The sequence below is a fragment of the Phoca vitulina genome, unplaced genomic scaffold, assembly GCF_004348235.1.
Source record: "Phoca vitulina isolate PV1807 unplaced genomic scaffold, GSC_HSeal_1.0 scaffold52, whole genome shotgun sequence".
In the NCBI taxonomy this organism is placed as follows: Eukaryota; Metazoa; Chordata; class Mammalia; order Carnivora; family Phocidae; genus Phoca; species Phoca vitulina.
In genome coordinates this window covers 3,236,056-3,247,981 of record NW_022589755.1, presented here as the reverse complement: position 1 = coordinate 3,247,981, position 11,926 = coordinate 3,236,056, and the positions used below count along the sequence as shown (strand labels likewise).

The following is an 11,926-nucleotide window of genomic DNA, read 5'->3' as shown; positions in this document are numbered from 1 at the left end:
CTGAGGGAGGAGGGGCTGGGGGCCTGGACTCCTGGGTCTGAGGGAGGAGGGGCTGGGGGCCTGGACTCCTGGGTCTGAGGGAGGAGGGGCTGGGGGCCTGGACTCCTGGGTCTGAGGGAGGAGGGGCTGGGGGCCTGGACTCCTGGGTCTGAGGGAGGAGGGGCTGGGGGTCTGGACTCCTGGGCCTGAGGGAGGAGGGGCTGGGGGTCTGGACTCCTGGGTCTGAGGGAGGAGGGGCTGGGGGTCTGGACTCCTGGGTCTGGGGGAGGAGGGGCTGGGGGTCTGGACTCCTGGGTCTGGGGGAGGAGGGCCTGTGGGATCGGACTCCTGGGTCTGAGGAAGGAGGAGCTGGGGGCCTGGACTCCTGACTCCCCAGGGATGATCAGGAAAGGGGTTGGGGGGCAGGTGAGCCAGACACTGAGTTCTGTGGGTGTGTGGAATTAGAGCAGTTTGTGGTCTGAGCCCCTCTTCCTAATGCCTCTCTCAGGGCCTCAGTGACTTCTGTTCCAGTCCTGACACCTACATCCTGAACCTGACCCAGGAGGAGACTGGGCTCAGCTCAGGTGACCCCACCAACCCCCTGCAGGCCCTGCATCCTCAGGCCTCTCTGCCCAGTCCTGCCTGGGGTCCGGTGGGGGGGGGGGTGGTGCTCGGTCTCAGAAGCTCTCAGCACCTCTCCTGGTGGCATGGGAAAGAGACAGGGATACAGATGCTGGATTCAGGAGAGAGCAGTTGGGAGACAGGGTTGGGCGTCCCTCCCCTGGAATGGGAAGATTTGGCCACTTGGGAGAAATGCTGCACAATTTAGTCAAGGTCAGGACGGCAGGACGGTAGCCTGTCCCTGAATGTCCTGCCGCTGGGACCACAGGAGGCCCCCGGGCTGGGGAGGGGCCCCTGGCCCTGAGGGTGGGGAGGCAGCGCCCTGCTCCTTCCCACCTTCCCGCGGGGAGGCTCCGGGGACCCAGGCTCATGGGCTCCCCCTCTTTCCCTCCCACTTCAGACATCCTGAACTATTACTTCCTCTGCAATCAGGCGGTCTCCAACCCCTTTCAACAGGTTAGGGGTGCAGGCAAGGGAGCCGGGTGGAGGAGGGCGGGCTGGGGCCTGGACTGCGGGTCCTTGGGGAGGCTGCGGGCGCCGGGGGCCCTCAGTCCTGTGTCCCCGGGGAAGAGAGTGGTCTGGGGGCGGCCACTACCCGGTCCTCCTCCCCCTGTCTTCCCGCAGAGGCTGACTCTGTCGCAGCGAGCTCTGGCCAACATCCACTCCCAGCTGCAGGGCCTCGAGCGGGAAGCTGTCCCCCAGTTCCCTTCTGCGCAGGTCGGCCGCCCGGCGCTCCCCCCACAGCCCCGAGTCCAAGGGGAAGGGCGGCCTGTGGGCGGGGCCCGCGGCCTGTGGGCGGGGCCCGCCGAGAGGGGCGGAGCCCGGGCCAGCCCGGCCCCGCAGGAGCAGGTGGGATAACGCTCGCTCCCGCGCAGAAGCCTCTGCTGTCCTTGGAGGAGACGCTGAATGTGACAGAAGGAGACTTCCACCAGTTGGTGGCGCTGCTGCACTGTCGCGGGCTGCACAAGGTGCGCCCTGTCCCCCGTCCAGATTCTTCCAGGGAGCCCGAAAAATCCTTACGTTCCTCCCTTACCTATCCACCCACCCCCATCCGTGCATCTGTCGTCCGCCTCCCCTCCCTCCACCGCCACCCCTCCCCGTGCCCCTCCCCTCCCTCCACCGCCACCCCTCCCCGTCCCCCTCCCCGTCTCTCCCCTGGAGCCCCTGCAGCCTCGGGAATGCTGGAGCTAGACAGCGTGGGCTCCTGTCCTAGCTCCTGACCCCAGACAAGTCACTAAGTACTCCGTGCCTCAGCTTCCTCCCTTATAAATGAACCGGGATCGCAGCGGGCAGTAGCTGTAAGGCTCTCCACACTGGAGCAGCAGGCTGGGCAGGGCCGCCCAGAGAAAGCATGCCCGGCGTCCCGCAGACTCGTCCAACCTTGGCTCTGCCGCAGCTGTGTGGCCACTGGCAGGGGAGAGCCCCGAGTCCCCGTTCCCATCACCCGTGAAATGACGGAGAGGATACCTGCTTTCCTGGGCGGGACCACAGTCTGTTAGGGTGACTCACCTGCGCCTGGCTTTACTAGGTGCGGCACAGGCGGGATGCACCTGCGCCCTTGTTAGCCATGCTGCCTTCATCACCCCTTCTTACAGAGGACGTGCAGAGGGCCGGGTCTCCCCACTGGCCCTGGCACACCCCCTCTCCCTCTGTGAGCCTCCACTGCCAGGCAGTCACTCAGGGTCATCCCTTTGCTTCCTCACCCCACCCCCATCCCAAGGGCCCACTGCTGCTCCGGCCTAGTCTTCTGCCCTGGAGGAGCGCACATGCCTCCTCCCCCCTTCTTGTCTGTCCCCCCACGGGCTCTCCAACAGGGCTGCCAGATTTAGCAAACAACAAATACCTCTTCACTGCAGGTAGGTCCCATGCCATATTGGGGACATGTCTGTACTAAATATTTTTTTGTTGCTGGGCATCTGAAATTCAAATCTATGTGGGCATCCTTAGTGATCGCATCCCTTCCATGGCTCCCACTGTCCCCAGAGCTTCTCAGATTGGCACTCTAGCAAGGGGGCAGTGGTGGTGGGGGGGGCAAGGAATCAATACTCAGAATTGCTGAATACCTGAGCTGCAGAACCCTAGAAGGCAACCCTGCTCTTTTATTCAATGGCAAACTGAGGCCCACAAATTTCTCTGTGGTCCAGGCCAACACTGGGCTGGATCGCACTTCCCAAGGTTCACTGTGGACAGAGGGAAGGGAGGGAGGGGGGAAGGTGGGTCAGAGTCTCACCCTCTACTCTGTGCACCCCATAACTCCAGGCCTCAGTTTCCCCTCTCTGGGCTTTAGGGTCCCCACATATTACAATCAGGATTGAGGGACATCAGGGATAAAGTGGCAGGAGGGGGCCTCTGGAGCCTGACAGATGTGGCTCTAATCCCACCTCTGCCTCTTCCAGGCTTTGTGACTCTGGGCAAGTGGCTTGCCCTCTCTGGGCTTCAACTTTCTGCCACGGCGAAAGGCAGCAGTGTGAGGGGGCCCGATCTCTGCCTTGCAGGGCCAGGAGGGGGATGAAAGGACATTGTCTAGGTGCCTGATACAGTAAAAAGAGAACGCCCCATTGCGCTGACGGGCCCCTCGCTCGGGCTTCACTGGCTCAGTACCAGACACCGCTGCCCCCCGCCCAGGGGCTCAAGCCAGAAACCTAGGATCATCCCTTTTGCCGTCTGTCCTTACCTCCCACAACCACTCCCCAGGAAAGCTCTGCCGGCCCTTCCTCCGAAGCCCATCTGGACTCCAAGCGTGGCTCCCTCCACCATTGCTGCTACCCTGGTCACCCTCCTCCCCTCCCGCCCAGTGGCCGCAGGGCATTTTCCCTGCCCCCCTGCTGCCCCCCCATCTGTCCTCCCACAACAGCTAGCAGCTGCGTGAGCCTCTATCACACAATCCGATCAAGTTCTTTCTCCACTAAACCCTCCAGTGACTCCCCTGCATGTGGATTAAAGCCTAGCTCCTGGCCTCACCTGCCAGGGCCCGGGCTGGTCCCAGCCTCAGCCCCTTGCACCCCGTCCCTGCTCGGGCCACAGCAGCCCCCAGACAGCTCCTGGGCCTCGAGCCCATGGTTCCTTCCTGCTGTCGGGGCCCGGTCCTGCCCTCTGGTCCCCTCTCGGCTTACGGTCATCTGAAACGACCTTCTGGAGCCTCGTAACTCACGTAGCCCTGGGACTGGGAGCCACACCTGCACAGAGCAGGCCCTTGGCTAATCTGTGGGATGAATGATGGCCAGGCATTCAGGAAATGGCTCAGCTCATTTCCAGGGGTGCCGGGAGTGGCTGCCAGCATTTACTGAGTGTGCATTGTGCGCAAGGTGTAATTCCAAGTCAGGGGTTCTTCCAAGCATTATTCTAAGTGTTATTGTAAGCCAGAGATTTTGCCCCCGGGGGGCATTTGGCAATGGTTGTCACAGCCAGGGTGGGGGTGCTCCTGGCACGTAGTGGGCAGAGCCCAGGGATGCCGCTCAACATCCTACAGTGCACGGGACGCCCCACGACGGAGAATCATCGGGCTCATGGTGTCGGAACCCCTGCACTGGACCAAGGCTGAGCCGGTGTGGTGGCTGGAGGTGGGGTGGAGGGGAGGCCAAGATTTGGGTTTACACCTGCACGTGTAATGATGACTGTGCTTGGAGCACCTCCTGTGTGCTCGTACGGAGGCACAGAGATGTTGAGTGACTTGTCCAGCATGGCACAGCCGGCTGTGTGGGGTTGAGGGGGCGTGCCCGCTGACACAACCCCCCCCCCCCCCGCCACCCCAGGATTATGGCGCTGCCCTGCGGGGCTTGTGTGAGGATGCCCTGGAAGGCCTGCTCTTCCTGCTGCTCTTCTCCCTCCTGTCTGCGGGGGCCCTAGCCACCACCCTCTGCAGCCTGCCCCGTGCCTGGGCCCTCTTCCCGCCCAGGTCAGGAGGGGAGGGCGGGCGTGGTCCTGGGGGGAGGCGGTGCGGGCTGGACCCCTGGGCCACTGTTGGGGCAGCAGCCTCCTGACAGGTCCCCCATCCTGCTTCTCTGCCACTCCCATCGCCCCCCAGTGACGACTATGATGACGCAGATGATGACGACCCTTTCAACCCTCAGGTACCGTACTCGCTGGTCTGAGGGAGGAGGCCAGGGGCCTGTGCTACAAAGCCAGATCTCCTCCATACCCCCTCCCCGATCTCCCCAATCTTCCCTGCAGGAATCCAAGCGCTTCGTGCAGTGGCAGTCATCTATCTGAGCCCCTCCTCCGTGCCAGACTGGAGCCTGAGCCCCCACCCCGGTGAGCTTCCGGAGCGGCACCCCGGCTCCCCCCGCGGCCAGCCCCTGCTCGCCTCTCCCTCACTCCGGGCAGGGGGGTGGCCCTGCCACCTGCATCCGGCGCCCTGTGTCTGCCTCTCTCTGCAGTTCCTTCCCTGGCTGCCAGAGAAGACCCCACTAACCCAGCCTGACTGGGCTCTCACCTCTCACAGCACCTCTGGCCACGGACACCCACACGGGCTGCCTCCCTGCCCTGCCTCCTCTCCCACGGGCCCTTGCCTGGGGAGCCAGCCAGGGGGCAGGCCGGGCCCTGGGGCTGGCAGGGAGGGGCAGCCAGCTAGCCCCGCAACCCCTCACCCCTGGCCACCAGGCCCATCCTCGAAGGGACACGAGTGTCCTTGTCCCTGCCAGGCCCCAGGGGGCTTAGGGCCATCATCTCAAGTTGCGGCACTAACTCGGGAATGGGTTGATTTGAAATAAAAGGGAAAACTTTATTTTACAAGCAGCTGGGTCCTTATTTGTCTCCTCCCTGCTCTGGCCTCCTGGTTGGGGCCGGGGAGACCCCTCCACTGCTGCCTCCTGGCTGCCAGGCATTTCCAAGGACATTGGGTTTTTGTTTTGTTGTTTTTAAAATAATAATGACTTTTTTGCCTGATTCTAAAAGTAGGACACATGTCCTGACCCAGGAAGAGATCAGACAAGCCAGGAATAGATCTCAGTGTGTGTGTGTGTGTGTGTGTGTGTGACAGAAGACAGATGTCAAGTGAGAGTGAAAGGCCGTGTGGTTTCAAAGCTCTGCGGACACCATTGGTCTCCGTCTGGAAGAAGATGTTCTACAGATAAGACAGGTGAAGATCTACCGTAGACAAAGGAAGGAGCAAACATACCGCAAAGAGTAAGTAGGAGACTCTTGTATGGGGTGCCTTGGCCGGAAAGGGAGCACTTCCAGCAAGATACCCCAAAGCTGGCAAGGAGAAGGTAATTTATTTGACAAATTGTGGAACTAAAAACAATAACGTAAAGCCAGAAGGCCAATTGGTAGTCTAGGGAAAAACCGTTTTCACACCTATGGCTGAGAAATGTGTTTTTATTACTACATAAACATAATCTACAAAGCTTCCATACACTAAGAAAAGGACCACTTAACTTGAAAAGAAGCGATTATGACACACATTTGATGAAGCGCAAACCCCCATAGCAGGGAACAGACAATGGGGTGTTCAAAGCCTGACAATTAGGAAGTGCAATCTGAAACGAGGAGGAACGCTTTCCTTCCCGGCCCCCGCGCCACAACACAGTGAGAACAGTGCTGGAACCGCCGCTGGCAAGGCTGGGCTCTGGAGGACGCTGGGGCGCGCAGCTCCCGATGCTGTGATGACAGTCTGCTCATGTGTGACCCTCTGGCCAGGCTGTTATACTCTGGGGAAGATGAAGCAGAGGCATTGGAATGTCTATCAAGGGCTGTGGACAGGCTGAACTCTGAGCTGAAGGCCACGGAGAGAGGCGAGTCCCATAAATCACCGCACGGCAGGGCTCTCTGGAACACAACAGCTCTTGGGTTCGGGATTTTAGGGACTGCCTAGGAAAGGAGAGGTGACAGACGGTGGCAGCACAGTGGACAAATGCAGGGGAGGCCGCGATTAAGGGCCCTGCCTGCCACTCACCACCAGATGGCCGTGGGCAGTCATGTGACCTGTGGGAGCTCCGCCGATTCACCCCCTGGCGGGGGCACATAAGACAGCTCCCCAGGCCCTCCTCTGAGATTCTCCTAGACCACAAGTCTCCCTCAACTCGCCGGGCAGCAAAAACAGACTACTCCCCCCGCCTGGTGTGAATGCTCACGCTCCCCCCTCCAGAAACACTGCTGGGGTCACTTCCAAGCGCCACCGGAGTAGTGCAGGTACTGTGCACGAGGGTTTCAGGTCGGGCTTGGTGGCCCTGCAGTGCCAGATGTCAGGCCCTCAAGGGGGGCCTGCCACTGGGGAGCTGCTCTTGGGCTTCCTAATCGTCTCTGTCTTCGGCACTGCAAGTAATGTTCAAGGAAGTTTTCTGTGTGGAATGGCCTGAAGCTGGGATGGAAAAATCGACCGCAGTTTCCAGCGAGGGGCTCTGGGGGCCAAGTGTTGACTCAATTTCTCCTTTCGACTAGCTGGGCTGCCGGACCCTGGGCCGGCCCGCAGCTATTCTGGCTGTGCTGATCTCAAACACTGCCCTCTAGCGACCCTGAGTCCTCGTCCACAAGCTGAAGCTGCTGTGTTGGGATATTCCAAAAGCACCCTGAGATTCAGGCCACCTGATTTCCCGCCAACAGGCCCGGCAGTGATCTTTAACCTGGAAGCTTTAACCAAGAAAGAAGGACATTTTGCATAACCTTTACAAAGGCGAAATCCACTTTTATTTAAAAACCATACATATGAGGACTTTCACTTCCAACCAAGATGGAGGAACAGGGACTAGATTTGCTCTCCTTCCTGAAACAACCAAAAGGCCAGACAAAATACGTGAAACAACAGTGCTCAAGACTCAGCATCAGGAAAGGAGAGTGATCCTTGAGACAGAAGACATCAAGGTGAGCCCTGACATCGCCACAGCCCGCGGTCATCAGAGTCTGACTGCAGGGCCGCCAAGGGGAACTGAGGCAGAACATGTCCCAAAGACCCCACCTAAAACTGCTCTAAAAAATGACAATTAAAAAAAAGATAATCTCATACCAGAAAGCAGAAAAACGGAAACAAAGATGGGACAGATAGAAACCCAATAGCAAGATGATAAATTTACATGTAATCATACCAAAAATCATGTTCAAAGTGTAGTTACAAATACCTCTTTTAAAAGGCAGAGATTGTTGGATTGGATTAAAAGAAGGATCCCACTACACACTACATACCAAAAACCCACCTTAAATATAACACTGGAAAGTATAGGGATGCTAAATGCAGTGGGGTCCTCTGGACTGGACTCTGGCACATAAAGGACAGGTTAGTGGAAAAAGAGAAATTAAAACAAAGCTGCAACTTAGTTACCAGTAATGTACCAGTGCTGGTTTCTTGGTTTTACCAAATACAGTACAGGAATGCGAGATAATAGCATCAGGGAAAACCGGCTGTAGGGTACCCAGGACTCCGAATTACCTTTGCAACTTTTTGTAAACCCCAAATTGTCTTACAACAGTTTTTTTTTTTTTTAAGTGAAAGGACAGAAAAAGATCAACTGTGCTAACTAACAAAATGATACTCAGTCATCAATACAAAAGTTTCTAACAGTTTTAAAAGTTTTTAATGCGGAAAGAAATCGCTTCTGAAATACTATTCTACCGCCTACAATGACTACACAGAGCGGTTCCTGAGCTGGACGGGACCATGTCATCGGTCAGGAGCCTGGATGGAAACACATGGCACGCTGCTGCCCACCAGGTCCACATTCCCCAGCCTGGCCCCAGTGCACTTCCAGTGGCTGCCCAGACCTATCCCTTCAGCCCGGGACCCTCACCTGCCCACCTGTACACACCTATCCGCTCGGCCCCGGACCCCCACCTGCCCACCTGTACACACTTATCCGCTCGGCCCCGGACCCCCACCTGCCCTCCTGTGCACACCTATCCGCTCGGCCCCGGACCCCCACCTGCCCACCTGTGCACACCTATCCGCTCGGCCCCGGACCCCCACCTGCCCACCTGTGCACACCTATCCGCTCAACCCCGGACCCCGCACACGTCCACTCCACCGCAGCCATCTGCCCCAGCCATGGTCCCCCTGCAGTCCCCAGCTCCCCAGGCTCTGCCGGTCGCCCGCCTCCGTGTGTTTGCAGGCGCCGCGTCCTCTGCCACGGGCGCCTCCGCAATTTTATGTACCAGGGAAGCTCCCCTTCCCGGCTGGAGGCTGCTCTCACCCCCTTTCTCCGACTTCACCATGCTCTGCCCTGGACTTCCACATCGCTGTACAGAGGTAGTCTTACAACCCTCCTCACGTCAGCTTGTAGCTGGAAACAACAATGGCTACCACTCACTGAGCCAAAATAGGGCTGCGTGCTCGGGCACAGGGCCGGCGGAATCCGCCGCGCATGTCCCCTCGGGGCCACCGTCCCCACCCTGTCTTCCGGCTTGCCTTAAACGTCCACGCGTCCTTGCGTAAGCGGAGGGCGGGCCCAAGTCAAGCCCGCGGCGCCCATTGGCGGTGCAGGGTCGAGGGAGGTGGGGCGAGGTCTCCGCGTGACGTCAGGACGCCGCGGTCAGAACGTCGAAGCCCAAGAAAGACAAGAACCAGCCGGGTCGCGAGCAGTTCCGCGGCCGTGTCGCTGTCTCCTTGGGCCGCTGCTGACGAGTCCAGGGGTCGGACGGCTGAGGTGGGTGTGGGGAGCGGCGGGCGGGCGGGCGGGGACGGCATCTCCTTCCGGCCCTACGCCCAGCGGGTCCCGAGGCCTGGTGGGCCGTCGCAGCAACGGACGCCGCGCGCGAGCGACGACTGGGTGTGGCGGGCACGGGCGGCCACTGCGCCTGCGCGCCCTCGCGCCTGCGCCGTCGGCCGGGCTCCCCGCCCCCGCTCTCGGAATTCCTGGGTCCCGAGCGCCCCTTCTCAGCCCCCATTGACCGGGCCGTTCCACCGGGAGGATGGCGTTGCCCCGGCGACGCGCTGCTCCGGAGCCGCGTTCTCCCCGCCGGAGCCGTGGTGCGCACGCGCGGCGCGGCCGGGCGGTGACTCTGGAGTGGGTCGCCGGCGTCCGGACGGGCTCTGCTTCCACCTGGCGCCACTGCCCTCTCGGGGCCCCCGGGACGGCCAGGTGCCCCTCGCGTCCGGTGCCCGTGAGGCACGCCCGCTGTCTCCCTGCGCTGTCCCCCGCTCGTCCCCTCCTGCCTCTCCCCGCCCCTTCCCGAGCTTGCTTGTCCGGGGCGTCTTCCAGGCTCCCGTTCCCGTCCGTCCCCTCACTTGCTGTAGGACCGTCGGGGTCTCCGGCGGGGACTCGCCTCGGAGCCCACCCAGGCTTCTCAGCCCCCCAGGTGTAGGCCCCAAGGCAGCCCTCGCCTTCTGGCAGACCCCCCGCCCCACTCGGAGTTTCCGGCAGGTGGTTTGGACGGGGTGAGGCGTCTCCAGCGCTCCTCTCCGGAGCCCCCAGCCCGCGGGGCTTGTTTCTGACAGCAGTGTCCTGAGGGCTTCCCGAGAGCGCGCGTCTTCCCTTCAGGGCTCCCCGTGCTCCCTCGGGCTTCTCCTCGTTTCCCGGAGTGACTTCGGGAGTTGTTCTCCTCTGGAGTTCTCTCATGATTCCCTCTGTACAGACTTTGCTCTGCTTCCTCTCAGGAGCTGTATTTCCCTCTGGAATGCTTTGTAGCCCTTGCTTGAGGTCCCTCCACCCCCTCCCGCCCTCTGTGCCGGGGCTTCCCTCCGGCCTTCCCTCTTCTCTTAGGGGTTTCAGGTCCTGCTCTTCCCCTTTGGGAGATTCCTTCAGCCTTCCCCGTTTTCAGATCCTTCCTGTTCCACCCAGAGCACCGCAGGGAGGAGAAGGCCTTCCCCTCACACAGAAGCCCTTTTCTTTTATTCCACCAGGGAGTCCTCTTTCACGGACACTCCTCTTCTGCCTGGCTTCTCATGAGCTCATCTCCTTCTCTTCCCCACTTTGTGACTTTTTCTTGCTCCTCCTTGAGTCTCCCTAACTCCTTTTTTTTCTCATAGACAGTGAGAAAGCAGTCTGGCTCCTGAGGTCCACCCCTTATGCCCCAAGGTCCAGATGGCGGCCAACGTGGGTGATCAACGTAGCACAGATTGGTTAGTGTGGCTAGAGGGACAGAGGCCGGAGGGGGGGCAAGAGGAAGCAGGACCCACTGTTGTCCTCTGGGACGGGAGGTCCCCTAGCGCTCCTTGTGGGTGGAGTGCGGATGAGCTCCTCCTCTGGCCACGAGGATAGAGGGAAGCATTTGGTTGTAATGTGGACAGTCAGGTTTTCCTTCATTTCTCTGAGCATCTTGTTTTCACGGTACAGTGCTTATTTCTCAAAATTGGGATGATTCATTCCATGAACCGTGATTAAGGCACAGCCTCCAACACTTAATACTCTCATTTATCAATTTGTTAATATCTTGTTTTTTTCCAAAACAGTGATGATAACCTGCTGGCTGGGGGGGGGGGGTGTCAGAATTGACTCATAAACCATTTAGACCTAGTGGGTACCAGAGGCTGTGTTAACTTCTTTGGATGCTGGTATTTTTATTTGGTATTTAGCAACGGCTGTGTATCAGGTACTTGGAAAAGTGCCTTAGGTCTCTGTCTCTAGTTGGATTTTTCCTCACAGGAAGGCGTGAGACAGAAAGCCATTGTCAGCATATTACAGATCAAAATATATCCTAGACTTAAAAATTTAGACTCCAGTAGGTAGTAGGAGGGAGTTTAGGATTCAAGTCCTGGTATGTGCCTGTCTGCATTTTGCCCACTGTGTATAGGGGGAGAAAAGACTGACTCGATGTCCCTTCTTTGCAGGTCTTCTCAGTACAGCATGGTGGCCGGGGCAGGCAGAGAGAACGGCATGGAGGCTCCTATGCATGAGAACCCAGAGTGGGAGAAGGCCCGCCAGGCTCTGGCCAGCATCAGCAAAGCAGGAGCCGCCGGCAGCTCTGCTAAGGCCAGCAGCAATGGGCCTGTTGCCAGTGCCCAAGTGAGAAGGCACCCAGGACCTGGGTGCCTTGAGTGGGGGTTGCTGGGGAGGGAGACGCTTGGTGTTCTCTGGTATCACAAGGACAGGGTGCCCTGAAGATCTTCTAGGAGCCTCAGATTGGGGGGCACCACGTGGTCCTTGTCCCTGGGAATCCAGCCTGAAGAGGGGGATGTGCCCTGGGTCCCTGAGGTGCCCCGAGTCCGCGGGTAGAGGCTGTGACTCTTGGAGAGGGGTGGACCCAGTTGTGTCCTCAGCAGTTAGCCACCAGTAATTAGACACATTTGGGGGCCACAGGGTATGTGGGCTCCTGCTACCAGTGCTGATGGCACACGTGTCCCCCCCCACCCGTAGTACGTGGCTCAGGTGGGGGCCACGGCACCGTGCTGACGGCACACGTGTCTCTCCCCCTGTAGTACGTGGCTCAGCAGGGGCCATGGCACCGTGCTGACGGCACATGT

General features: G+C 59.6%; 3 protein-coding genes across 10 annotated transcripts in view; all 3 read left to right on the top strand.

Moving 5' to 3' along the window:
- Positions 1-5,323, top strand: part of TTYH1 (tweety family member 1) — a 15,899-nt gene extending 10,576 nt beyond the window's left edge. The window contains exons 7-14 of one of the 2 annotated variants that reach the window (XM_032388795.1): positions 488-563; positions 1,001-1,056; positions 1,225-1,317; positions 1,476-1,568; positions 4,353-4,495; positions 4,625-4,670; positions 4,771-4,851; positions 4,977-5,323. In XM_032388795.1, the coding sequence (XP_032244686.1) occupies positions 488-563; positions 1,001-1,056; positions 1,225-1,317; positions 1,476-1,568; positions 4,353-4,495; positions 4,625-4,670; positions 4,771-4,809 (546 nt within the window). In that variant the 3' untranslated portion in view covers positions 4,810-4,851; positions 4,977-5,323. The remainder of the gene's footprint in view (positions 1-487; positions 564-1,000; positions 1,057-1,224; positions 1,318-1,475; positions 1,569-4,352; positions 4,496-4,624; positions 4,671-4,770; positions 4,852-4,976) is intronic. The other variant, XM_032388796.1, reaches the window with a different exon arrangement.
- The window catches only part of LOC116622339 (leukocyte immunoglobulin-like receptor subfamily B member 3), a 205,279-nt gene that overhangs the window by 125,670 nt on the left and 67,683 nt on the right, over positions 1-11,926 (top strand).
- LENG8 (leukocyte receptor cluster member 8) overlaps positions 9,004-11,926 on the top strand; it is an 11,981-nt gene continuing 9,058 nt past the window's right edge. For 3 of the 7 annotated variants that reach the window (XM_032388752.1, XM_032388753.1, XM_032388748.1), the window contains exons 1-3: positions 9,004-9,170; positions 10,493-10,585; positions 11,294-11,468. In XM_032388752.1, the coding sequence (XP_032244643.1) occupies positions 10,548-10,585; positions 11,294-11,468 (213 nt within the window). In that variant the 5' untranslated portion in view covers positions 9,004-9,170; positions 10,493-10,547. Of the gene's footprint in view, positions 9,171-9,357; positions 9,606-10,492; positions 10,586-11,293; positions 11,469-11,926 lie in introns of those variants that run through there. The other 4 variants (XM_032388749.1, XM_032388754.1, XM_032388751.1 and 1 more) reach the window with 4 other exon arrangements.